At 40.8% G+C, this 27212-nt stretch overlaps 2 protein-coding genes across 2 annotated transcripts in view; both read left to right on the top strand.

Annotated features, from left to right (window-relative positions):
• LOC122707830 (selectin P) overlaps positions 1-15074 on the top strand; it is a 43713-nt gene extending 28639 nt beyond the window's left edge. Inside the window, exons 10-16 of the mRNA XM_043923751.1 lie at positions 5557-5742; positions 6849-7061; positions 8097-8282; positions 9178-9297; positions 12292-12322; positions 13444-13499; positions 14162-15074. Coding sequence (XP_043779686.1) covers positions 5557-5742; positions 6849-7061; positions 8097-8282; positions 9178-9297; positions 12292-12322; positions 13444-13498 — 791 coding nt within the window. The 3' untranslated portion in view covers position 13499; positions 14162-15074. The remainder of the gene's footprint in view (positions 1-5556; positions 5743-6848; positions 7062-8096; positions 8283-9177; positions 9298-12291; positions 12323-13443; positions 13500-14161) is intronic.
• A 2889-nt stretch (positions 15075-17963) lies between these two features.
• F5 (coagulation factor V) overlaps positions 17964-27212 on the top strand; it is a 73946-nt gene continuing 64697 nt past the window's right edge. The window contains exons 1-2 of the mRNA XM_043923750.1: positions 17964-18246; positions 23281-23372. Of these exons, the coding sequence (XP_043779685.1) occupies positions 18089-18246; positions 23281-23372 (250 nt within the window). The 5' untranslated portion in view covers positions 17964-18088. The remainder of the gene's footprint in view (positions 18247-23280; positions 23373-27212) is intronic.

Genomic DNA, 27212 nt, shown 5'->3' with positions numbered 1-27212 from the left:
AAGCAATTATACAGTATTTTTTTTTACCTGTAACATATGAAACCCAGAATAAAAGCAATATTCTTAAAGGAAAAAAGTCACCTTTTTTTATTCTTTGGTTCTACTGTTCCATGTACTACAGTCAGGAATAATAAAACCAGCAATAATAGCTAATTTTTATTGTTTGAGTAAGTACTAGCTATTACATTTGCATTTTTGCATTCAATACACAAAAGCCTTAACATGGTTATCATTATCCCTGTTTTAAAGATGAAGAAATGGAGGCTTTGAGAAGATAAATAGCTGGCAAAGATTGTGCTACATCTTAGCTACAAAGTGCAGTTAGGATTCAAACCCAGGTCTAGCCTGATTACAGGACTAGAGCTTTTACCACTACACTACACTGCCACCCAGTGGCCAGTTTATAAATCCCGGGTCAGCTCAGTTCAGTTCAGTTCAGTCGCTCAATTGCGTCCTCTTTGCGACCCCATAGACTGCAGCACGCCAGGCTTCCCTGTCCATCACCAACTCCCAGAGCCTACTCAAACTCATGTCCATCGCATCAGTGATGCCATCCAACCATCTCATCCTCTGCCATCCCCTTCTCCTCCTGCCGTCAATCTTTCCCAGCATCAGGGTCTTTTCCACTGAGTCAGTTCTTCGCATCAGGTGGCCAAAGTATTGGAGTTTCAGCTTCAACATCAGTCCTTCCAATGAATAGTCAGGACTGATTTCCTTTAGGATTAACAGGTTGGATCTCCTTGCAGTCCAAGGAACTCTCAAGAGTCTTCAACACCACAGTTCAAAAGCATCAATTCTTTGGCACTTAGCCTTCTCTATGGTCCAACTCTCACAACTATACACGCCTACTGGAAAAACCATAGCTTTAACTAGATGGACCTTTGTTGGCAAAGTAATGTCTATGCTTTTTAATATGCTGTCTAGGTTGGTCATAATTTTTCTTCCAAGGAGCAAGCGTCTTTTAATTTCATGGCTGCAGTCACCATCTGCAGTGATAGTCATTCGTAAATTCCACTGTTCTTGTCTAGTTGCAACGGCAACTGCAGTAGCAGTTGTTCTAAAATGAACTTTAGATGAGTGATCAAATGACTGAATATGTTTTTAGAAATCTGCTAGTGAAAAGAGCTAAATACTTATTTTTTCTTATTCCTTCTTGTGGAATGAGCACTAGATTAATATCCAAAGACTTGTATTGCTCTTCCCTGAAGTTATGGAGTCACATAGAAGATCATGTCACACCCTGATATTCTCGATTCCAAAAGGAGAGGAGTGGACAAGGACACCTCTGAGGTTTTTCCCTGGACAAGGATTCTATAGGCTAAAGTACATAAAATGCTACTGTGTGTGCATGTGTGTTGTCTTGTCCGACTTTTTGTGACTCCATGGACTGTAACCTGCTCGTCTCCTTTGTCCATGGGTCTCTGTCCGCGGAATTTTCCAGGCAAGAATACTGGAGTGGGTTGCCATATTATTCTCCTCCAAGAGATCTTCCCAACCCAGGAATCTAATACATGTATCTTCCGTCTCCTGCATTGGCAGGCAGATTCTTTACCACTGTACCACCTAGGAAGTCCAAAATGCTATCATCTATTGTCAAAAAAAAAAAAAAAAATACACTACAAGCCATCCAGGGAATCTAGGACTTTGATAGCTGATATCTTTAGGGCTTGTGCTTCATCACAGATTTCTCAAACACTCATTTGCTTATTCCATGGGCATTTATCATGAGTTCTGTTTTTCCACATTCTAAGTCTAAAAAAAAAAAAAAAAAAAAAACTGAGATATAAGAAATACCTCACTGAAGTTTTTTTGTTTTTGTTTTTCTCATGAAAGTTTTAAATCATACATTGCAATCAACATGGTTGTTAAATCTGTAATCTCTGAAGCCCCCATTCCTCCTGACTCTCTTCCACCTCCTTTTCTCCACATGAGCTGACATTTCAGGCCTGGCCCTGCCCAGTGTCTAAAACTAAACTTGACCATGGGCAGCAGCTTTTGTGAGCTATGGGCTTTGGAATTGCCAACCTGGTCTGAACCTGATAGTTAGCTCTGGCTTTTGGACCTGTGTTTCTATCTCATTCTCCAAATTTAGTCTCTAGATTTAGGCAGAGTTCCTCTTCTTTTCCCATAAGCCTGAGTCCATGAATTTCGAAACTTTCAGCAGTGAACTCTGATTTTCACCTGGTGTTCTGCAGAGTCCTGGACTCTATCAGAGGGGATTGAGGGCTACCATGTACATAGGGGTGGTGTGGCAAGTGCACCAAGCCTCTTGTTTCATAGTGCAAAGTGGGGCTCCATTTTTTTTGAGTGGGTCCACAGATATTCCCCTTTCTGTTAGAATGTCAGTTTCCTGGGCTCTCTAGGACTTGAGCTCCGCCTGCATTTCCTAATCTTCCCCCTTGCCTTTACCCACCAGGACCTGAATTCCTTTCCCTGAATATAAAGCAGTACTGAGTTGCTCCCATCTGGTTGCTCTGTCCCATACATTCCTGGCTGTTGGGCCACTATCCTGATACGATGACTGTTCCCTCAATCACGTTGTCATTGACTCTCTGGAGACCCTGTTCAGCTGCTGGACCTGGCTCCTAATGACCAACCTCACCTTGATGGGGAGGTGAGGGTCCTGGTTTTGAGTCCCAGTCCTAGCTCTGTCCTTCTGCCACACCCCCACTCATCCAAGATCTAAAATACAGCAGACTGCTGCCCTCTAAGCTCTGGCCTGGCTCACATCTCTGTTCCATTTCTCCACTCCTCCAACTTTTATCTGACTCCATGAAGATTCCCAGTCTTTATTTTCAAAGTTTGAGTTTAGAACCACCAACTCAATGAAATTTATTATGTATAACTATTTTTTCTTTCCAAAAATTTCATGACAAAACATGAAATTTAACTCAAGCTAAAAAAATAATAATAATACACAGAGACAAAGAATTCATTAAAATTAAAATAGCATAAAGCAATATTTTATCAGTTGATGACAGCATGTCAGTGAACCCACTAATTCATGAATTCACATGCCATCATGTTCATCTACATCATGAATTATACAAAACATCAGTGAAGACCATTTCAATAGACAGCACTGCTTTGAAGTCCATGAAAGTAGAGCATTAAGTATGGTGACAAAAGCAGCTCTTATCCATTTCCTATTCTTCTTGTAATAAGTCAGTTTTTAATAAAGGTTTAGAGTAGGCTCAAGAATATGACTACTTTTTGTTGTTACCCAGAGAGGGCACCCCTTGGTAAAAATCTCTTCCTCTACCTCTGCACTAGGCCCCTTCACTCCACCAACTTCCTCAAATTTAATTCAGCCCCTGATTGCTGAGTGCCCACCACTTGCCAGATCTGGACTAGGCTTCCACGTACCTCATCAAGTCTGCCCCTCAGACCGGAAAACATGCTTTCTTGTGGAAGTTAGTCAAATCCTTCTTAGGGGCCTTTGATTCGACAAGGTTCGTGTTTACAGAAGAGGGTTCAGAGACTTTCCTAGATACAAAAGGCTATGTTTATAACCTTGGCAGAAAAAGACTCATAGAACTGAGACCAAAGCACATCCCCCAAATAGATTTAATGCTGTGGAATTCTCTTTGTATGCTAGGGGTCACTTAAATCAATTTTTAAAAACAGAAACTCCTCTTGTTTCTTTTCACATCATGTAAAAACACTTGTCAGAATGCATCCAAATTAAATTGTGCTTACTAACACTCATTCTTTTGACAAATATTCTTAGATCTCTCTACTCTGTGTCAGGCACTGTTGCCTGGGGTATAGCCGATATTATGTAGTTTCTGGGAGATTCTGAAAAAGTTATTTTAGTGAAAATGTTCATAAATGATTTAATATCTATGACTTATACCAATAGATAATAAAAGTTTGATAAACAGAATTGATCTGCCAGGCATGGATTCATTAATTACTCAAACATTTCATAGTTCTAAACTGAAATTCAGTATGTTACTTTGGCTATGTGAATGGTTTCACACAATCCGCAGTCCTTCAGTGAACAGCCCACTCCAAAAACACATGGGCCAGCATGTAAAAACCAATACTTTTGCATGAGGCGTTGCACAGGGCTTTGAGAGGTTTAAGCAAAACAGCTAAGCAAAATGAGACTTATCTGACCAAGGCATTGCTTTCAGATACCCTTGGATTTAAAGAAAGGACAGTCACTTAATTTGGCAATAACTCAACATGAGTGAAAGTCGTTCAGTCGTGTTCAACTCTGTGATCCCATGGACTCTACAGTCCATGGATTTCTCCAGGTCAGAATACTGGAGTGGGCAGCCGTTTCCTTCTCCAGGGGATCTTCCCAACCCAGGGATCGAACCCAGGTCTTTGGCATTTGCAGATGGATTATTTTCCAGTTGAGCCACCAGGGAAGCCCAAGAATACTGGAGTGGGTAGTCTATCCCTTTTCCAGGGGATCTTCCCAACCTAGGAATCAAACCAGGGTATCCTGCATTGCAGGCGGATTCTTTACCAGCTGAGTTACCAGGGAAGCTCCAATAACCCAATATTTGTTGATAAATAATAGTCTCATATCAGAGAATGTCACTGAGAGAAAGATATGATCCTAAGATAAATATGTAACTTCAATAAATTTATAAAAATAGTTTTTGAAGGAAATAGTAAATTCATTTACTCATACACTTGGCATATGGTTGTCGAGCACCATCTCTTGAGATCCTGCACTGTGATTGTGGGATACACAAAGATTTATGATTCTTGGGTTTAGGAGTTTTCCATCCAGGAGAAGAGGGAAGAGCTGACACGTGATATAGCATGAGAGTTCAAATAAAACACCAATGTGTTCAGAGGAGAAGACTTCAGGCTGCAGTGATCAGCAGAGGCTTTGGAAAGGCTGTGTTTGATTGGATCCCAGAGGATGGCTGGGATTTTATTTAATGAAAACTGAAAGAAATTTAGGGCAGTGCTCGGAGCCAAGGACCAGAGGCAAGAACACATGAGGTCAGTTAAGGGAATTCCCGGGGAATACTCTAGCTTGACCAGGAGGTTTTGCAATTACTTCTGCTATGAAACTGTGGTTTTAAAAAAATAAAAGCCTGGGGGTCCAAATGGAAGGAACAGTAGTTTAGGACAGAACGTGATCATTGCAGGTATAGATGTGCTGAATTTGTGGAGACAGCAGGATATCTAACTGGAAGTAATTTCAGGCAGAAGGAAGGACGAAATGAAACCCTGGACTGCCCTTCTACAAAGAGGATAGTGAGAGTCAGGGAGGCCACAAGATCTCTGAAGCAGAAGGTTTAGAGAAAAGAGGATGAAATGGTGAATTCTTGAGTCTGACTGCTTAAACCCTTGACTCCTTCATTTTTAGAATGTCTCCCTATATCCTCTTTGTAGACCCACCATCCTTGCCCCTGCCCTCTGCACTTCATGACTTGTGTTTGCTGTGAAATGTCTGCTACCTAGCAAAACACCGGAGATAGTGGGAGGGCAATAAGTATTTGTTGAAGACGTGAATGCATTAATTTGGCGCAAAACAGGGTTTCGAATCAATTTGGAGATTGTGACATTCTTGATTTGGTTCTTCAGCCATCAAGTGTCCGGAACTATCTGCCCCCGAGCAGGGAAGCCTGCACTGTCCTGACACGCATGGAGAATTCATTGTTGGCTCCATCTGCCACTTCTCCTGTAACAAGGGCTTGAAGCTGGAGGGGGCCAACCATGTTGAGTGCACAGCTTCCGGGAGATGGACAGCACCCCCACCAGCCTGCAAAGGTAAAACAGTGTATCCTCACAAGACAGCCTTTCTTCTAGAAACTTCCTCAACAAAAATAACAAATACTTAACATACACTCTTACTATATGACAGGTACACATAATATTATTATTATTGTGAAAGCTTCACTTCTGTCATGAAGTGGGTTATCTATTGGGATACAGGAAACATAGCCTATGGATTTAAAAAATATATAAGGAGTGGCAGGACTTTTTCATATTTGTAAATAAAAGATATACTGATTTTTAAGCACAAATTTTCTTTCATAATTTTGGCTTCTTTTTCTCAAAGAGCTTTGTTGGGTCCATTGAATGGTTTCCATTTCTTCATCACCAGGAGAGTACTAGGAGTGGAGTCACTGGTCGAATGTTTCAAATCAAGGAACAGAAGTGGGGAGAGGTCAGTTGTCATCTCTCTGCCACATGGCAAGTTAGTGACAGAGTCAGTGGCATTTTCCACACCTCATATTTCATGCTGACCTTTGGCCTGAAGACAATTAACACCTCCCAATAAAGCAGCAATGGGCAAGCAATTGGTCTATGCATATTTTGCTGAATTTTCATATTTCTACACCCATTATTCTGTGTTTTTTTTTTCTTGGTTTGGTTTTCTTCTTAATATAAGTAACACTGACATCCCCTCCCCAAATTCTTCTTCTGGCCAGAAGAATCATCTCTTCAAGAACAATTTTAGATAATTGTTTCATCTGGTTTTCTATGGTAGTGGATGGTTTAGTTGCTAGGTTATGTCTGACTCTTTTGCGACCCCATGGATTGTAGCCCGCCAGGTTCCTCTGTTCATGGGATTTTGCAGGCAAGAATACCGGAGTGGGTTGCCATTTCGTTCTCCAGGGGATCTTCCCGCACCAGGGATGGAACCCAATATCTCCTGCATTGCAGACAGATTCTTTACCGCTGAGCCACCAGGGAAGCCCCTGGTTTTCCATACCTGATTTTAATAGTTTTCCTTAATTTCCTTAAGGAGCTATTGCTAGAACCTCCCTGATTATGAAAGGACCAGAAGACAGTTACTGCATGTCAGTCTTAACTCTGTTGTGCTCCTCTTAGTTGGGAGCTCTGTAAATTGAAACTTTTTTTTTTCACAGTGGACACAGCATCAGCTCTTGTTCCAGTGGTGCAATGCCCACCCCTCATCGCTCCAATGCAGGGAACAATGTCCTGTCAGCATCATCTGAGGAACTTTGGTTTGAATACCACTTGCCACTTTGGATGCAAAGCTGGATTCACACTCATGGGAGATAGAGCTCTCCGATGCAGACCTTCCAGACAATGGACAGCAGTAGCTCCCACGTGCAGAGGTAAGGTGAAACACAGGAGGCAGCTCCGACACTATCTTCTAGCATGCTAGGCATTGTCCATGGCTGTCGAAATCCTATCCAATGCCAGTGACCACTTCAGGTGTCAGCTCCTCCATGAAACCCACAACAATCCCAATTAGAAGTAATGAGCAACAGGCATATCATGTTTCCCCTTCCTTCCATCACAAGCTAATGCTCTTGTACACCTAGAGGAGGAAACATATGGAAATGACAAAATGTGTTACAGCTATAAACATGCTGAACATGAAACCAGTTATATGAATTGTGAGTTACAAGGTACAATTCTATTGATGATGTGGCCTTGTAAACATTCCATATTTCACAACTGGAACCCAATTAAAAAGATAAATTATGAACGTTACCTCTTGAAGACCTATACCCTATGCATGAAGCACTGTGTCTCTTCCATCATTGTATTCCCTATGAAGCACAGCACAGTGCTTTGCAAATGTCAGTATTGCCCAACAACATTTGCTAAATTCAGTTTCCTGAGTTGAGTTAAATTTGAGTTAAATTTCGTTTTCTGTACACAAATTTGGGAGAATATCCTGAAATGCCCTGAAAAACAGTTTAAAGAGAATGGTGGTCTCTACTTCTTTCAAACTTTCAGAGGCCAGGTATGCTGAACAATTGTTATCTCAAGAAATATGTGCTGACATGGCAGTTAATTGCCAGTGGTAGTAATAATAATATTTAGGACAACAGTATTTTTGAGAAGTAAAATTCTGTAAATAGTACTTTTGTGGGCAAGACTGATCAATCCACTGGAAGTTTATTTATTGAATTGCCACTTTGTGCCCTCCTTAGTTCTTTGGCTATCATTCTTTGAGTATATATCTCAGTACGTTTGATATTGGAAGAACTTGTGGGAATGCCAAAAATAGCTCATGTCCTTTCTGATCTTTTGTATTCCACCACATCTACTGGCAACCCTAGCCATGTTTCATGTGAAACCATAATCTCTTATGTTCATTCTGTAAGTTTGTTTTTCCTACATTCTATTTTCTTCTGCAGCTGTCAGATGCTCCAAGCTACCCATTACTGAGCCAATAGTGATGAACTGCTCCAACCCTTGGGGAAATTTCAGCTATGGATCAACCTGCAGCTTCCATTGCCCAGAGGGTCAATTACTTAGTGGCTCAGAAAGAACAGCATGCCAAGAGAATGGTCAGTGGTCAACAACCATGCCAACCTGCCAAGGTATATGTCTCATACAGGTTAAGAAGTCGCTTTCATATGGAAAATAATGAAATCAGTTTTTCTCCTCTGTGTGTTTCTTAATAGTGGTCTCACTTTCTATCACTGGGTTTCCCCTGCGTTTAATAATTGTTTCACAATGAATCAAACAGAATCTCTGAATCTTATGCAGCGCAGTGGGAATCAAATTTAAACAATCACCACTACTTTTTCAAAGCTCCAATTTGTGAAACGAATCCTCTCATTTCTTTATAATCTTTGTGTAGTATTGGATTGGCCAACAAGTCCAGCTGGGTTTTTCCATAAGATCTTACAGAAATACCCAAGTGAACTTCTTGGCCAACCTAATACATCTTGAAGTTTCAAGATGTTTTAAACTGAAGGTTATTTAATGAAGAATCGTAATTCATTATCTCAGAAGACCTTTGTTTACCATATACCTCCCCCAAATAACATGTGTCTTCCTTAATCAAGCTCTGCTTGTAAGGTTTATTTCATCCCCTTCCATTTTTTCCCCTCTAGTAGCTTGTTGTAACTACTTTTTGTCATAAAAATGAATCTTCAATTACCTTCCCCCTCAAATTACCCAGTTTATTTTGTTTGTCCAAACTGCCATTTAATTATCTAATTCCATTTATTGAGTCTGTACCTTGACTCCTTGGAAATTATGTTTGATATTTAAGCATTAGGAAGAAAATCAAGTTCTGCTTGTGTCCCATTCTGTTGGAGTGAGTTACGACTTCCAGGCTTTTTGTGCTGGGTTGTTAGCACTGCCAGGACCTTGGAGGACTTATTTGATTTCACACCTTAGCATTGTTGGGGCTCTTCTGGTGGAATGATGGTCTTCTGCACAAAACACTTCTTATGTCTCACATGTGTGTGTGCGTTTGTTTTGCAGCAGGGCCACTGACTATCCAGGAAACCCTGACTTATGTTGGTGGAGCAGCAGCTTGTACAACAGGCTTAGTGACGGGTTCGATACTCCTGGCTCTGCTAAGAAGGCGTTGCAGACAAAAAGGTAAATTGGAAACAGTATTTTCCTTATTTTCTTCTTTCAAGTGATTTGGGGCAAGGCAGTGAAACCACAACTTCAGTAGTTCATGTCTGAAAACATTTGCATTAAAAGAAAACAATGCCAAGTTAAGTGGTCTTGAGGACCAACTCCCATCAGAGTCAAATTTAGGGAAAAAATAATAAAAGAAAACACAGATCCTCATATAATGGAGATCTGGAGATGGGCCTGGAAATCTGAATTTTTCATAAGTTCCTCCCCACCCCAACTCCACCTACTAAGATTTTCGAGGCCAGTGTGCATACTGACACTTGGGGGCTTCTGGCCTAGGGAACCTTAGTTATTGCCAAAACTAACTAGAAAGGAGTTATACTTCATTCATTCCTTCATTCCTTCACACAATGGCCATTTATTGGTCAACTGATTAGGTAGTGTAACCCAAAATGACAGTCTTTGATATTAAGGAATGTATAATTCAGTAGGTGACTTGAATAAGTTAAATCAATGCTAATACTGAAGTGTATCAAGTGCATTAGGGCAAAAACACTACCTGACTACTTCTGGAACACAAAATAGAAGGGTCCCACCCAGATTGATAGGGCAGAAAAGGCTCTTTTAAGTTTGACTTTGAAGAATAAGAGGAATGGATTTTGCCAAAGGAAAAAATCAAAATAGAGTTACAGCAGAGATAATGGCATGTGACAAGGCCTAAAAGGGCAAAATAAATGGGAAAATGCTATGTTCAATAGTTTATTGCACCTGAATTGGAAAAAAAAAAAAAACGAATGGAGGAAGTGAAAAACAAAGCTGGAAGTGTAAAAGAGCTGCTGCTTTAGAAATGACTTGGTATGAAAGCTAAGAGATGTGTATGTGCTCATGAAAACTTGTAGAGCTAATTCAGGATTGAGGCAAGAAAGTGACCCAAATGGATGAAGATTTTTCTATAAGGGAAACTGTGTTTCTCAGATTGTTCATTAAAAGATAGCTGTAGCCTAGGAATAAAAACAGAACCCTCCCTTAAGAGGTCAAACATCCTTTCATTTGTCTGCCTGAGATGCTCAGCCTGTTCATAAGTTGAGAAGCCTCTTCTTTTTTTAAAATTGAAGTACAGTTGATTTACAATGTTGTGCCAATCTATACAGCTAAGTGACTCATTTTTACACATACATACATTCTTTTTTAAATAGCCTTTTCCATTATGGCTTATCCCAGGAGATTGGATACAGTTCTCTATTCTACACAGTAGGATGTTGTTTATTCATTTATATGTAATAGTTGGCAGCTACCAACCCCAAATTCCCAGTTCATCCCTTTTCCTCCCATCCTCCCCCTTGGCAATCACAAGTCTGTTATCTATGTCTGTGAGTCTGTTTTGTAGATAAGTTCATTTGTGCGATATTTTAGATTTCACATTTAAGTGATATAATATGGTATTTGTCTCTTTCTGACATAAAGAAGCCTCTTCAAATAAGCTAATGAGGCTGCTCATCTTTCTTCATGAAACTGGGGATATCAGACGGGTCAGGAATGCTCAAATCCAGGGACAGAAGTTGGCTATGTTAAAAGTACCTGCCAGCACTCTCCTGGAATTGAGATTTCAACACCTATTTTTCACTGCTCAGAGGAAGAACCCCTTGTTCCCTATTCTCATGCTCTCTCCCTTCACAAAGCCACCATCGCATTAGGCTGATTTTCCAAAGTTCCTTCATATACTATCCTGTGAGTGAGTGAATAGGACAACAGATAAACAATAACTCTGCTTAAAGACCAAAAATTTACAACCAGTCCCTCCATGCAACATCTGTGCCTGCTTAACCTAATCCAGAAGGCAGAGGCGAGAGCTCTTAAGACCCTGATCCTAATCTCCATCGCCATGTGGGAATCCTGTTCCTGCATCTTCCCCAAATTCTTTCTTTAGTTTTGAGACATTTCCAGGGAACCCTCTGAACTATGGAGAGCGATCAGCCACCACCCATCCTCCAATATCTATACAATACAAAAATTCATTTGTGGGGATGGAATGTTCTCCCTTGATCTGCCCCACTTTGATTTTAAACTTTCTAGGATTCCAAGTTCAAATACTAGGAAAGGCCTGCATATTATGTCCCTCCCCTGCAAATTCAAAGTGCACCCTCATTATCACATTGAAAGTTCAATCATGCCTTGTAATAAATACACTTGTTCTTTTTCATTTCACCTAATATTTTCTAAATGTATTTAGGCATGAGATGCTTTCCCCTTTTTATCTACCCATGGGATGATTGACAGACATGTTGCCATGTTTAAAGTTTCCACGATCAGAGTTCAGTGTCTGGATTATGACAGGAGGCCCCCAATAGTATAAATGATCAGGGAAGGAAAACATCCACTGTTATGTTGGTTTGGGTTTGTTTATGCAATTAGCTTGCCCAAGCTCAATTGGTAAAGAATCTGCCTGCAATGCAGGAGACCTGGGTTGGATTCCTGAGTCGGGAAGATCCCTCGGAGAAAGAAATGGCAACCCACTCCAGTATTCTTGCCTGCAGAACCCCATGGACAGAGGAGTCTAACAGGCTACAGTAAATGGTGTCGCAAGAGTCAGATATGACTTAGTGACTAAACTACCACCAAATAATGATTAACAGAGTACTGGCAGAATGCAAACATAGAGGGCCTCAAGTGCCAAAGAAATGGGTTTTGAGAACCGATGGTCTCAATGATATCAAGAGTAGCCAAGAGGATGAAGTCAGGGACCAGAGGTAGGAGGACAGGTTGTTAGTGAAAGAGAGGAGAAGAAAGATGAGCGGACTCTGGAGTTACATATTGCTGAATGTTTAATTTAGCCTAAAACAGGTCCCATCTCTCAGGGAGGGATTGTTCCCAATAAGTCCCTTAAAATAAGCCCGCCTGGAAATCAGTCTGCTGACTTCCCCCAATAATCCCTATCGCTGATGACCTTTCCCCTTCATCTCATTTTTTTTTCTTTTAAACCAATCTTCTGTGTCTTCTTGCTTATTTCAGATGATGGAAAAAGCCCCTTGAACCCTCAAAGGTAAGATGGAAATGTTTTATGGTTAAATTTTTCTAGTTTGACTTTTTAATTCACTCTATGAATTATTAATTCACTGTATGTCAGAATGACTATACAGACATGCCTTTTATGAAACAGTCTTTGGCAATGTCCCCTAGACTAATTCTGAAGCAAAATTTACCAGTAATATGTCCCAGCAATACATAATATTAAAAAAAAATCACTAAGTGCCCTAATGATAATATAAAGGAGAAATACAAGATATAAGGGAAAGTGACCTAGAAATAGCACACTGGAACTGGGGCACCACACTAGCAGGTGCTATGAGGTCATCCATCAGATACTTGTACCTTCATTCAAGTAGAATCACTATGAAGGCAACAGTCATAAAGGTCAGCTGACAGGAATATTCTATTAGTGAGTCAAACAGTATCAGAAGTGTTGTCAACACCAACCTGATTTTTTAAAATGATGAACTATTCTGGCAAAGAGTTGGAAAACCTGTTATTATCTTCTCTTAATTCAGATGGTAATTGCATTTTAAAAGATACACCCAAAAAGCTTAACATTTATATGTAAAGCCGTTCAGTTTTAGGCTCAGAGATTTTTCACCTCCAGGAATGTTGAGTAGCTTTTCTAAAGTTGTATGGAGTGTATAAGACAATTCTTTTGTGCCTTGGGCATTTTAGGACATCCAGCATCCTTCAGTTCAGTTCAGTTCATCCTTAGCCCCTGCCTAAATGTCAATAGTAAGTCTTGCTCATTATGAAAATTAAAAAAAATGGCTATATATAGAGCAGTACTACCATTCTTTGAAAACTATTGCCATATGATCAAGTATTAAGGGTAGAATTTTAAAAGGATTTCCTCTCACAAGGAAGAGGCTGCAGCAGGGGTCAGAGCAGGTATTCAGTACCTAAAGTATCAACAATAACTTGGGTACGAAGTGCAAAGAAAATTACCCAGAACAATTAATTAGGATCTTGAAAATCTCTTTGATTTTTACTCTTCTTTCCCTCTAAAATCAGAGAATTTCAGGGGTGGGTGGTATTTCATGGTCTCTGGATGAACTATGTGAAGGACTGGGGCCAAGGACAAAGCATCAAATGGCAAGCTCATCTTTTTTTGTTTCTGTTCTTTAGCCACCTAGGAACATATGGAGTTTTTACAAATGCTGCATTTGACCCAAGCCCTTAAGGTAAGTTGCCTATGGAGGTAGTTTTGAAGGAAATAGACAGTAGGAAAAGGAAAAATATAAAGCTTGCCTTTCTTTATATAATCAGGAGTTACACTTTAAGCATGTTTTAAAGTTCAAACTATGCAGAAAATTGTGTTGGCAGTAGGAGACAGGTATAGCAGTAGAGTGACTATAGAAAGTGAGTACATAGGAGAATTTCCATTTACTCCAGGATATAAATGTTCTAATTAGACATAACTTATTTCAGGATGTATGACATTCCCATTACTGGCTGCTAAATGGTACTGATACTGTGGCCTTGCTTGATCACCAGAAATCATGACAACTAGAAAAATTTTACAAACTTTATGGAGCCAGTTCCCTATGCAACCTGCTGGGAAAACAAAAATCATATGATATTGTCATATAATTATAAAAAATAATATGATATTGTCATATATTATAATGTTATATTATCATATAATATCATATATACCATATATGATAATACCTTCTTTCTCCCCAAAAGCTCAGTGAGTTAAGTTTCCTAAATAGCCTAAATGACAGAATATTTGGAATCTAGAAAAAGATTATACAAAGCCTTAGAGGGTACATATGATGAGAGCTTTCTTTCATCTTTTTCAGGAAAATACAATAATTTTATTTTTTGCTATCATTTTCAGAGACCTGTTCTTGTCTTGGTCACCTCGTCCAACCGCCACAGGATCCTATTTTTGAACATCAGCTTTCCCGAAAAGACTTGATTCAAGTGTTGAGTGTTTGCTGCAGTTTTCTGTAAATACTTGTGAATAAAGGACGTGGAATTTCCTTTAGATTAGTTCTGCACCAGAGCAGAAGGACTGGACCACAAGCCCCAACTCTCCACCCACCACCATTTCCTGCTCCATTTCCTCTTCCTTCAACACAAGCTCAGAAGCTGGGACTGAGTCTTTCTGCGGTGGTCTGTGGGCTTTGACCCAGCTGTCACTTGCGGTACTAATTAGCTAGAGCCCGGAGCATGACTCACCAGATCAGACTGGAAAAATAAAAATGCCTCTTTATTTTTGGACTGGAGGAGGTTCTCCTCTACTTTGTTGGAAGGCAGGAGGTGTCTCTGACTTGAGGGAATTTCTATAGCATTTCCTGGGTCTTCAGTGCTTGCTGTTGGTGAAGCCTTTTGGACTTCCTTGAAGCTCCAAGAGAGGCCTCTGGATGGCACCAGAGGCTGCAGAAGACTGGTGCTCCAGACAGGAAGGTATACATCGCTGGAGACCTTCCCTCCGCCGTCACTCTCCCCCAGAGGACCCAGAGACCAATCCTTGAATGTATAGTTAAAAGGATCCCCCTAAATGCTATGTTCTAGTGTTTGATATTTTGCTGAATTAAGTCTGTATCCATCACTTTGTTGACATTAATGTAATACACAATCATGGTTGTCTCAATTACGAACTAGAGACTAGAGTCGGCAAATATGTATCTTACCACCACCCTAAACGCACAAGAAGAAAATCAGAGAAGCAGAAGAGTCTTCATCACCTGAATGTGTTTTACCCATTCTTTGATTCACATATTTAATAAATATGTTATTAAAAGTTACACAGTACTTATCTGAAACTGATAGAAAAAATACAGAGCCAAACAATATAGCTGTCCTTTCTGTGAAAAGTGAGGCAATGAACATGTTACACAGACTAGGTAAACATGCAAATAAAAATGCAAATAAAACACGCAGATAAAAATGGTGAAACAGTCTAACTAAAGGTTACAAGGTTTTGCAAGAATTTTGGTAGTAACCTTGAGATTTATGGACACACTGCTTTTAAAAGGTTTCACTCACATGATAGTGCCCACAGCACCTCTGACTGCTCACGTTATGCTGATCACTAGGTTCAGAACTAGCTGATCACTAGGTTCAGTTGGTAAAGAATCTGCCTGCAATGCAGGAGGCCCGGGTCCGATCCCTGGGTCAGGAAGATCCCCTGGAGAAGGAAATGGCAACCCACTCCAGTATCATTATCTGGAACATCTCATGGACAGTGGAGCCTGGTGGGCTGCAGTCCACGCGGTCACAGAGTCGGACACTACTGAGCAATTAACACTTACTTATGTAGGCTCAGTATTATAGGAGGATGATTATCAGCCCTGTGTCTTGAGTCAGAATCTATATTTTGTAAAAATCCCCCCCACCAGGGAATTCTGATGGCTTACCAGCTTTGTAAAGCACTGATAGTGTAGATGAAAAAGGATATGGCACCATTCCTGTTCTTCAATAGCTGATAATGTAACTGGGGACACAAGAGACAACAATACAAGTGACAGAAATAAGTATGTTATTTGAAGAGTGTGGTAGGAATTCATAAAATGGAAAAGTCAATTTGTCCCAGAATCAAGGAGATAGGTGAGACTCTGATTGGAATTTAGAGAGTAGACAGTGAAGAGTAAGAGAATGGCATTCTTAGTAGATCAAATAATGTCAGCCAAGAAGCAAAGACAGAGGTTGTTGAGGAGCCGGACATCATGGAAATCCCATGTGAGGTGCTAGATTACAATTTATTGAGAACTATTGTGACAAATCCTCTGTCCATGGGACTTTTCAGACAAGAATACTGGAGTGGGTTGCCATTTCCTTCTCCAGGGGATCTTCCCATCCCAGGGATTGAACCCACGTCTCCTGCATTGACAGGCGGATTTTTTTACCACTGAGCCACCAGGGAAGCCCCTGACACAAGTCATAGACAGAGAGTTGGAGGCAAGTAGATGCAGGGAGCCTGGGATAAGTCACAATGATGCTTCTTTAGACAAGATAATTCTCAGATTCTCTATACATAGCAAAATCATATCTTAAAGCCATGAGAAACAGCCAGATCCTCTGAGATACGTAAGGAGCCCTGGAGGCAGAAAAGATACAATCATAGTAATCAACATATGCTGTGTGCTTTCCAACTGCTAGGAATTACATACTTCACAGTGCTCCTTTATCCTCCCAACCACTATTGGGGAAAATTATTATTATCATCCTTATTCTCCTGGTGTCAAAACTGAGATCAGAGAGGTTGTGTAACTTATCCAAGAGAACACAGCTAGTAAGTGGGATTGACATCTGGTCTGATTCTCCCAGTGAAACTCTTTAAGCCCTCTCTTTCATCACTGCCTTAGGTGGCCACAGGCCCTTATCAAGACAGAACTGTGCAACAGACAAAGACAAATGGCATATGATATCATTTACATGCAGAATCTAAAAAAATGGAACAAAGCAACATATTTACAAAACAGAAACAGACTCCCAGACCCAGATATCAAACTTAATGAATACCAAAGGGGGAGAGGGGAAGGATAAATTAGGAACTTGGGATTAAAATATATACACTAAATATAAAATGGGCTTCCCTGGTAGTTCAGACGGTAAAGCGTCTGCCTGCAATGCGGGAGACCTGGGTTCGATCCTCAGGTCGGGAAGATCCCTTGGTGAAGGAAATGGCAACCCATTCCAGTACTCTTACATGGAAAATTCCATGGATGGAGGGGCTGGTAGGTTACAGTCCATGGGAGAGTCGGACATGACTGAGCAACTTCACAGGATCATATGTATAAAGTAGATAAACAACAAGGACCTACTGTAGAGCCCAGGGAGCCATACTCAATATTTTATAACAACTTACAAAGGAAGAGAAACTAAAAAAGATTTATATACATTTTATACTGTTGTTTAGTCACTAACTTATATCTGACTCTTTGTGACCCTATGGACTGTAGCCTGCCAGGCTCCTCTGCCCATGGAATTTCCCAGCATGGAAATTACTAGAGTGGGTTGCCATTTTCCTTTTCCAGGGGATCTTCCCCACCCAGGGATTGAACCTGTCTCCCCTGTCTTAGCAGGCGGATTCTTAACCACTGAGCCACCTGGGAAACCCATATATGTACCACTTTGCTGAGCTGAAAGGAACCCAATATTGAATCAAGATAGACCTGTGCAAGGGTAGAAGTTAGTAAATTGAGCCAGGCCATCAGGCTCCATTCATGTGATCACCCCCTTGCTTCCTCACCACCTGAAAATACAGTATTTCTGTGCCCAGTAATAGGGCATAATGCCCTCTTCCTCAGATCAGAAGGAGAGTAGTGTGGTTAAGGATTTTGGGTCCCACCACGATGGGAAGTGCCGAGGGTCTGGCAAGTGTGAACTCTGCCCTAGGCAGCTTTTTTGGTGGCTGGGGCTGGTGAGGGGCTCCTGGGCAGTGGGCTGAGCAGATGGAAGTGTGGGAGACAGTTTTACCCCTTCTCATGAATCCCTGAGGACTGCCCTGGCTGGTAGAATCTCCAATCACCGCCTTTCCTTCACCCGTGGTAAAACAGTCACTAACTCGCTGGCTCTTCTTAACACCTCCTGTCATCTGGGGCAGTGACCTAGCCAACCCTCAGCCTAGAAAGGTCTGAGGAGGTGGGGACAGCCCGGGGTGTAGCCACCAGCGGCGCCTGGGGGAGTTGACGAGGAGGAGGACACTGCCACCCGCAGCCTCCGGGAGCTCACTGCAGCCCGGACAGCTGACAGCCTCGCAGAGGCAGCCCTGCCCACCCCCGGGGTGGTGGCGGCAGGCAAGAGAAGGAAAGCAACCATGGTTCCCGCTTGCCCTGGCCTCTGGCTCCTCGTGGTCCTAGGCACCAGCTGGGCAGGCTGGGGGAACCTAGGGGCTGAAGCAGCGCGGCTAAGGCAGTTCTACGTAGCTGCTCAGAGCATCAGATGGAACTACCACCCCGAGTCCACACACCTCAGGTAAGGCAGGCGGGGTGTCTGGATGGGCTTCTCCGGGAAGGATAATCTATTTCTTTTCAAGAGCATTCCCTTTACAATTCCACTGGGTGTGTGTGTGTGTGTGTGTGTGTGTGTGTGTGTGTGTGCGTTTAACTTCAGATAGGTAAATACAATTAATAGGAGGGTTTAATGAATAAAATTGGTGGATGCTCAGTTTGCCTCTAATAATACAGTGTAATATCCCAAGGGTTCAGAAAATATTGTTTGGCTAGATACTGCTTCAAGAGTTTGTTGTTGATATAATTTTGTTAGTATCATTGATGGTTGGTTTCATATATTGATTGATTCAAAAGCACCAGGTACCTACCTCTTCATCAACTGCAAACTCCTGTTCCAGATTTTTAGTAGTTTAGTATTTTTATGAAGGGCTTCCCTGGTGGCTCAGAGGTTAAAGCATCTGCCTGAAATGCAGGAGACCTGGGTTCAATCCCTGAGTCGGGAAGATCCCCTGGAGAAGGAAATGGCAACCCACTCCAGTATTCTTGCTTAGGAAACCCCATGCACAGAGGAGCCTGGTGGACTATAGTCCATCAGGTCGCAAAGAGTTGGACACAAAAGTTCTAGGCACATACTATTTATCCTGTATCCACTTAGCCTCATCTTCTAAAACTAAAGATATGTACCTTGTAACTTCATTATAAGCAGATTATTCAGTAACAACTGCCAAACTGTTGTTGCCTTCTTATCAATGACTTTCAAAACATCATCAATCCATAAAAATCCAACATTGTTTTTCTTTTACCTTTTTTTCTGTTTCACATGGCTCTTTATTCTTCTCTCATTCTTTATCAGTCCCTAGGATATGGTCTACCCTGGCTATTTTGATAAGAGTCACTATTAAAAGGCTTATGTAACTAACTGAAAGTGAAAATGAAGTCGCTCAGTCGTGTCCGACTCTTTGCGACCCCATGGACTGTAGCCTACCAGGCTTATCCGTCCATGGGATTTTCCAGGCAGGAATACTGGAGTGGGCTACCATTTCCTTCTCCAGGAGATCTTCCCAGCCCAGGGATTGAACCCGGGCCTCCCACATTGTAGGCAGACGCTTTACCGTCTGAGCCATCAGGGAAGTCCATATATGGCTAAGACAAGGGTTAAATATGTAACTAAGACAAGAGTTAAATAACAAATCTCTATCTGAGTTGCATACTCTTTTCCTAATGGAAAGATTAGAAATAAGATTTCCCAGAAATTAAAGAAATCACAGGTTCTACTCAGTATTTCTCTGAATAGTAAACCTCTTAGTGTATCTAAGATTTTTTTTTAACTTAACATCACAGTTTAAATGATTGTGCAAGATGTGTTCCTCTTTTACAATTTCGAAACAAAAGCAATCTGCCAGGAAAGTATTGTGATATTTGAAGCCTTTTAGTGCATAACATGGGATTCTCTGGTAAAGCGTTTGCCCGCAATGTGGGAGACCCAAGTTCGATCCCCGGGTCGGATAAATCCCCTGGAGAAGGAAATGCAACCCACTCCAGTACTCTTGCCTGGAAAATTAAATGGATGGAGGAGTCCATGGGGTGACGAAGAGTGGGACACAAGTGAGTGACTTTTGACTTTCAGTGCATAACATTAACCCTTTCAAAATCTTTTCTCTGTAACTGGATTATTTTGGAGGGTGTGGTAGCTTGGTCTTGTAGTAGTAATTCCCTCTTTAAAAAAAAATCATTTAAAATATTGTATTTCAAGGTGATAATCTAGGTCCCACCCACACCCTTCGAGAGCCCATGCTAACGAAACCCCCAAAGAAAATAGCAGTCTTTCCAGCATCTATTTTCCTGCTCATGGGTAGAACACTAGCTTGGATGCTGGCTTTCCTATGTCATGTTTATGCTTGCTTATACTTGGGAGTTTGTTCTTTCTTCTGCAATTAACAACGAGAATAACAAGCTGAATATTAAAGGCAGAATCACATAGGGAAACACCCTGATTTACATGGTGAGTTCTCAAAAGAAGCTATGATTGGTCATCCTAAACTCTCACTCTTTGATTGAGTTTCCAGAATTCTTGTAATAGTTGCTCCTCTGGTATCAATTATTGAGTCAAAACCAAACAGTGATAATTCAGATCAACTGTCAATATTTTCAAACCTCAAATCATGTAATTTCTTTCTAGTACTTCTTTTTTTAAACTTATTTATTTTTAATTGAAGGATAATTGCTTTACAGTATTGCGTTGGTCTAGATGGACAGAGAGGCCTGGCGTGCTGCGATTCATGGGGTCGCAAAGAGTCGGACATGACTGAGCGACTGAAGTGACTGACTGAGTACTTCTGTGTGAAAAATCTAACCTGTATATCTGGCTGCTTAAACTAAGAACTTGTTCTAAATTGTCCTACACTGAGAGCTAATGACACTATAAAGAAATCAACATCCATCGTTTCCTAAAGTATATTTTAGCACCAAGCAAAGATCTTTCCTTATTTCATGTAATATTGGCAGGGCAGTGCCTTTTAGTGGTGAAATATATCTTTTATTCTTGCTCTGGAGCTGAAGTGAATATTTTTGAAAATTTCTCTAAGGAAATATGTTCAATCACTTGCATGCATATAGTAACAGATATTGAAAAAAAATAGATGTACATTGGTCTCTCAAGGGTTTAAGCTTTATATGATTTTATTATGAATAAATAATCTTTAAATAATTCTCATAAATGGAAAATTCATCATGTATATTGTTTGAATTCATCTTTAACTTTTTGCTCAGACTGATTATTTTCCAATAGCAATTCAGTTGTTTGAATTAAAAATAAATATATCTCAGAATGCACACACAATATACACAGGGAAACATATTAGGAAGCACACCTCTATTAAAATTACTCTACATAAAAGACTGATTTTTCTTAGTGAAGGTTTTATACTGTCATCTGTACTCCTGTATTTAAAGATCTATGGTTAGGGACAGGAAACACGTTTCAATTGCACCCTTCCAAGAAAAAGGACCTCCACATTATGGACACAAACTAACATATACAATCCTAGGGTTCTTGGGCTCTATAAACTCTTAAGAGGTCATTTAATCAGTTTTCAATTTGCATGTTTTAACTTCCTACTTTTTCCCAAATCAAAGCACCCAAAGCAGTCAGTAAATAATTGTCTAGTTTCTACTTGAATGCTTCCAGTTACTGAGAACCCACCACCTTCTATAGCTAGCCTTTCCAAAAATACTTATGCACGCCTCTTTTAATTTTGCCTTCGAATATTAACACAGTTCTTGTATCCCACATTTTAAAATTATGAGAACTACTAAAATTACAGATTTTTCTGCTTGCTTGTGAAACATGAAAGCTAAAAATCAACTTTCATTACACTTTTAAGACATTACTAGCTGACATGCATTGAATATTTACAATGTGCCAGCTCTAAACCCTTTGTAGGTATCAATTTATTTAAAACTTGTAATAATTCTTGAGGGAGATTTTACTGTTGGTCCCAGCTCACAATTACAGAAACAGAGGCATAAATGGATTAAATAAACTTTTCAAGATTATACAGGTAATAAGGGGTAGATACAGGATTCAAACCCAGACACTCTGAACATAAAACCAGTTCTCTTAGCCTCTGTGCTACATAAATATCATAGCAAGTGTGATTAGTATCCTTCTCTGTTACGACCTAGTTATACTGGGCCACTCTCTGGATTAGGAAGCATAACAAAGCCAGTATGGGCAACTGGTTTACACATCTGTAAGAAATTTCCCCCAATTGTCTTTCCTTCTGGGCTCCCCTCGTCGCTCAGATGGTAACGAATCTGCCTGCAATGTAGGAGATCTGGGTTTGATCCCTGGGTTGGAAAAATCCCCTGGAGCAGGGAATGGCTATTCACTCCATTATTCTCGACTGGGGAATCAGATGGACAGAGGAGCCTGGTGAGCTGCAGTCCATGGGGTTGCAAAAAGAGTCAGAGATGGCTGAGCAACAAACACTACTACTATTATCTTTCCTTTTACCTTTAACTTTGAGTTTAAGACAAGGATGGGAATGACATGCCCATCTTTAGAGACACAGAAGGAAAGGATGGAAATTATCCCAGTACTCTCCCTGCCTTCCTCTCTGAATTCTTAACCATGGAAACAGTTGGCCCTGTGCATCTGGGGATCTGAAAGCTGCAGATACAGCTGGCTAACTGTATTCTTATAGAAGGGACTTGAACATCTGCAGGTTCTGGTGCCAGAGGTGTCATGGAACCAACCCCTAACGATACCAGGGATGACCCTAAGTAGTTTTTGAATCTTGGTTTTGCCATTATCAACTGTTTCTCCTCAGGCAAGTTACTTAAACTTAGTTTTTTCATTTGTTTGTTTCCTATATGAATCCCAGGGCTTTGACTCCATTAGCCATCTTCAACTTCCCAGCAAGAAAGAGTCCATTAAATCAACAGTTTTTTACAATGCTCCCTAGCAGCTTGGGCTTTCCTGGTGGCTCAGGCAGTAAACAATCTGCCTGCAATGCAGGAGATGCAGGTTCAATCCCTGGGTTGGGAAGAATCCTGGAGAAGAAAATGGCAAACCACTGCAGTGTTTTTATCTAGAGAGTTCCATGGACAGAGGAGCCTGCTGGGCTACAGTCCACGGGGTCACAAAGAGTCAGACATGACTGAGCAACTAACACCAGCAGCTTAAAACTTTATATGAATGATGAGTTGAAAAGCAGCTCACATATCTATTCATAAGGAATTTGGCCATATCTTTAATCATTTAAAATACAAGTCTAAAGTTTGGGGTTTTTTTTAGAAATTTGATCTGCATAATAGGGTTGGTTAATGCAAGATAAATTTGTGGAAGAATGGTTATCACAATAGAATATTCTCAAAGACATCAATCATTATTTTATTAACTTCACTTATTGTTCATATTTATAAGACCTAGGGTTTCTGAAACACAGTTTAAAAATACTGTTATTTCTAGTAAAGGTTTGGGGACATGAGAGATCTATTTTGTTGTACTGTGAGTAGATGTCACATTAGCCTTTCAAATGTATTTTATTTCCAGTTCAAAATCTTCTGAAACCTCCTTTAAGAAAATTGTCTACAGGGAGTATGAAGCAAATTTTCAGAAAGAAAAACCACAATCCAGAACTTCAGGTAAGCCTGAAATATATTTTTAAATTTTAAAGATAAAACTCTATGGCTAATTCGATATTCACATATATCTAAAATATTCATTTAGTGATATTTTACAGAAATGTGTTTTTGTTGTTTTTAACCAGTGTGACTACATAATTTGTTGGGCTCTTATTCATAGTATGGAGAATTTCAAAACAATGACAGCAAAGCCTTAAGCTAAGCTGGGGGCCCTCCTGAGCATGGGGCCCTGTGCAATTTCATGGGTCACATGCCTATGAAGACAACTGTTTTTAACATTGATTTTAAAAAGCTAAACAAAACTTTTGAGTGTTTGAATTTTTATTCATTCATCTAGCAAACTATTAAAGAGCACCTGCTGTGGGCTGGGCATTGAAATAGGCACTATGGATGTCATGGTGGACAAGACAAATGCATCTCCTGCCTTCGTAGAGCTTATGGTCTAGTTTAATGAGCACAAATGAGCTTTAGCAAATGATTATTTGCTGAGTCCTGAAATTCATTTAAAGGAACTGTATATGTCTGATTTTTTTTTTTTGCATCTATCCTTCCCATCTCTTTTTTATTTAGTGTGATATGCATAATAGCTATAATTTTTAAAGAAAAAAGCTTTTCTCTTTTCCTCAACTCTTTTTCAATTAAGGAAAGTAGGCTGAATGGGTTTCTGGGAACTCAAATGTGGTGAATATGGTAACATAGTTCACAGGACTGATAAAGGGCATTAAGAGACAACATCCTCCAGTTAGGTCCCCTAGTTGATAATTCACACATCCTTCCCCCTCTAACCAGGTGAAGACCTGTCATTTTCCCCAGACTCATCCTTCTACATCCTTTATTCACTGCATCTTGTCCTGCCTCCTCTTTGGATCTCTCTTCATCTTCAATTTTTCCTTAACTGGAACCTTCCCTTCTGTCAAAAATCCTCAAAAATCAAACAGGACACAACTTATGTCCAGGTTAGCCACTATCTAGGAAAAAAAAAAGTCTGCCCTTGACTCTGCCTGCCTTTTCTTCCCTCTTTTACTACCATCTTCCTGTGTGATTGGTGCATTTCATTCTCTATCATATCAAATTACTCTCAAAAAAGGGCACCCGTGACCTCTGAGATGGGACTTCGCCCGTGGTTCAGTAGTAAAGAACCTGCCTGCCAATGAGGAAATGTGGGTTTGATCCCTGGTGCAGGAAGACCCCCTGGAGAAGGAAATGGCAACTCACTCCAGTATTCTTTCCTGGGAAATCCCATGGACAGAAGAGCCTGGCGGGCTACAGTCCGTGGGGTCACAAAGAATCAGAAACAATAGAGACACTAGAAGACAATAATGACCTCAAGATACCAGACCAATGGGTGCTGTCCATTTACTTTCCCACTTAACATTACTAGGACACGTAATGCTCTCCCTTCTTGAAATTCTGTCATTACCTGGTGTCCCTGGCGCCACTTCCTCTGGTGACAGAAATCGAATGGAAGTGACTGGAATATGAGGAAATGGAAGTAGGAGGAACTTACATAGATAACTCTTTCCTGAGACTTGGCTCCAAATGGGAAGAGAGATAGGGTAGTTCTGGGAGGAAATGAGAAGTTTAAGGATATTTTAAGAGTTTTATTTTATTTTTAATTTATTTATTTGGCTTCATTGGGTCTTGTGGCACGAGGGCTCTTTGATCTTCTTTGCAGCATGCGAGATCTTAGTTGCGGCACAGAGGATCTAGTTCCCTGACCAGAGATTGAATCCAGACCCCGTGCATTGGCAGCGCAGAGTCATAGCCACGGAACCGCCAGGGAAGTCCAAGAGTTTCATTTTAAAAAAGAATGACAGTGACTTAAAACATCTAAGTTCCCAAGGGAAGAATCCTATGGAAAAGGAGAGGATAAAACATCTGAGGGAGAATAACTGAAAGAACCAGACTCAGAAGAAACAGGAAGTGATGGGATTCAAAGCTGGGCTGGATGGGCCTGAGATAGAAGAGATTCTGCTCTCATGGGGGATCTGGCTGGGGGGCCCTAGCAAAGGACCAGGTGAGCAACCGTTTCTTAATAAGTTTACTAAAAATTGCTTGTAGTTTTGGGCAGGAACTTAAAGGATCTTCTGTCCTCTATAGACTCTGTAATTTTTTTTTTAATAGATCCAGCTTTAAGCTTAGTATATACAATAAATACTTCAGAAATATTTAATGAAATTAAATTGTAGGTGGGTAAGGGAAAACGAGCTGGGAAACATACTCATCGTGCCTGGAAAAAGAGGAATTGGGCAGATATTCAGAGTTCTCTTTTTTGTGGCTTTTGCCAAGTGAACTGAATTTGTCTGTGCTGTGTTAGCCGCTCGCTGAGCGCAGTAAGGGGTAGAAGGACCAGTGCCAGACTGGAGGCTGTCTTTTAGGTGATACGTAGGCACTGATCATTTTTGAAGAGGAGAATACTGTGGTCCAAATCCTTAGAGATGATTAATTTTGTAGTGATTTCCTGATTCAACCTCATTAGAAGTAGAGCTTGATAGCTGATTTATGTTTAAGCCTAGGACACTTAGAACATTACTTTTCTGTCAACCCCTGTATATCCCATATTTGTTTTATGTGAATTCTGAGGAATTTTAATATCTATTTTTATGCAACCTCTTCCTGAAAGCCCAAAGTTGCTTAATTATGAACCCCTGGAGCACCGGGGCTGTATCTTATTCACCTCTATATCCCTATAAGAGTTGACTGTTGTTGTTTAGTTGCTAAGCCATGTCCAATTCTTTTGCAACCCCATGGACTATAGCCCGCCAGGCTCCTCTGTCCATGGGATTTCCCAGGCAAGAATACTGGAGTGGGTTGCCATTTTCTTCTCCACTAATAGTGGATACAAGAGGGAAAATCTAGTGTAAACGAAAAGTCTCAGATTTTTAATAAGATCTGGTGTGAACACTGCCACTGACTACATGGGCTTCTCCATTCCATTGCCTAGTTCTGTGTTCTTGTATCTTTCCCTTATTTCCTGCTCCACTCATCTGATGGGTATGATTCTAGCCATGTGCTGCATTTCTGTAGCATGAACCCAGAAATTTTTGTAATTACAGGTGGGGTCAAGCTACAGGATAGGAATTTTGAAGAGATGCCTATGCAGTGAGGTTTATGGACACATGGACAGGTGGAGGGGCCAGGCTCATTTTTAGGAATCCTGTTTGGGGCTTTAAAATGACCAGTTTTGAGTCTCTGTATTTTCAAGGAGGATTATGAAATGTTTGTCCCCAAAGGGGTTTTATAACAGCAGCAACAACGGGCTGCCCTGTGTTCTGCAACACATTATTCACCCGAGAGCAGGGGATTGGGTTAGCTTACCTCCTGCAGTTTTCATTCCAAAACTGCATGAAATTGGGTACAGGCTGTGCTACCTTCCTGGGATCTCGGGACAGGCCACTCTTTCCACCAATTTGACATTGGGCACCAAAGAAAAGGCAGAGAAGGTCTTAGGCCACCTGGTTGATGGAGGATCTAAATGGCAGCTCAGACAACATTCAGCCGTGTTTGCCTCCATGCATGAGGGTATCTGGTTTGCATTTGTAAAAATACCCCTTTGTGTTTCTTTAATTCTGAAGAAGCAGATAGGGAGGCTAAACAAATATTCCTAACCACTCATTGCAGTAAGAGGTTAAATAACTCAAAAGACTTATTCTGGGCATTGGGCATGTGCAGCCATGTGATGCCAACAAATCAACCGAGCAAGGCATTCAGGGTAACAAACTGCAGCGGACCATGTGAACGCAGTCAGCACCTGACTTGGCTCATGGGCTCATGGGCATTCTGGGCAGGTGGGAGTAGCCAGTGGGGGCTTCTATTGGGAGCTAGGACTGAGGGTATCAG

Source organism: Cervus elaphus, chromosome 14 (assembly GCF_910594005.1).
Source record: "Cervus elaphus chromosome 14, mCerEla1.1, whole genome shotgun sequence".
Classification (NCBI taxonomy): domain Eukaryota; kingdom Metazoa; phylum Chordata; class Mammalia; order Artiodactyla; family Cervidae; genus Cervus; species Cervus elaphus.
This window is presented reverse-complemented; position numbering and strand designations above follow the sequence as displayed.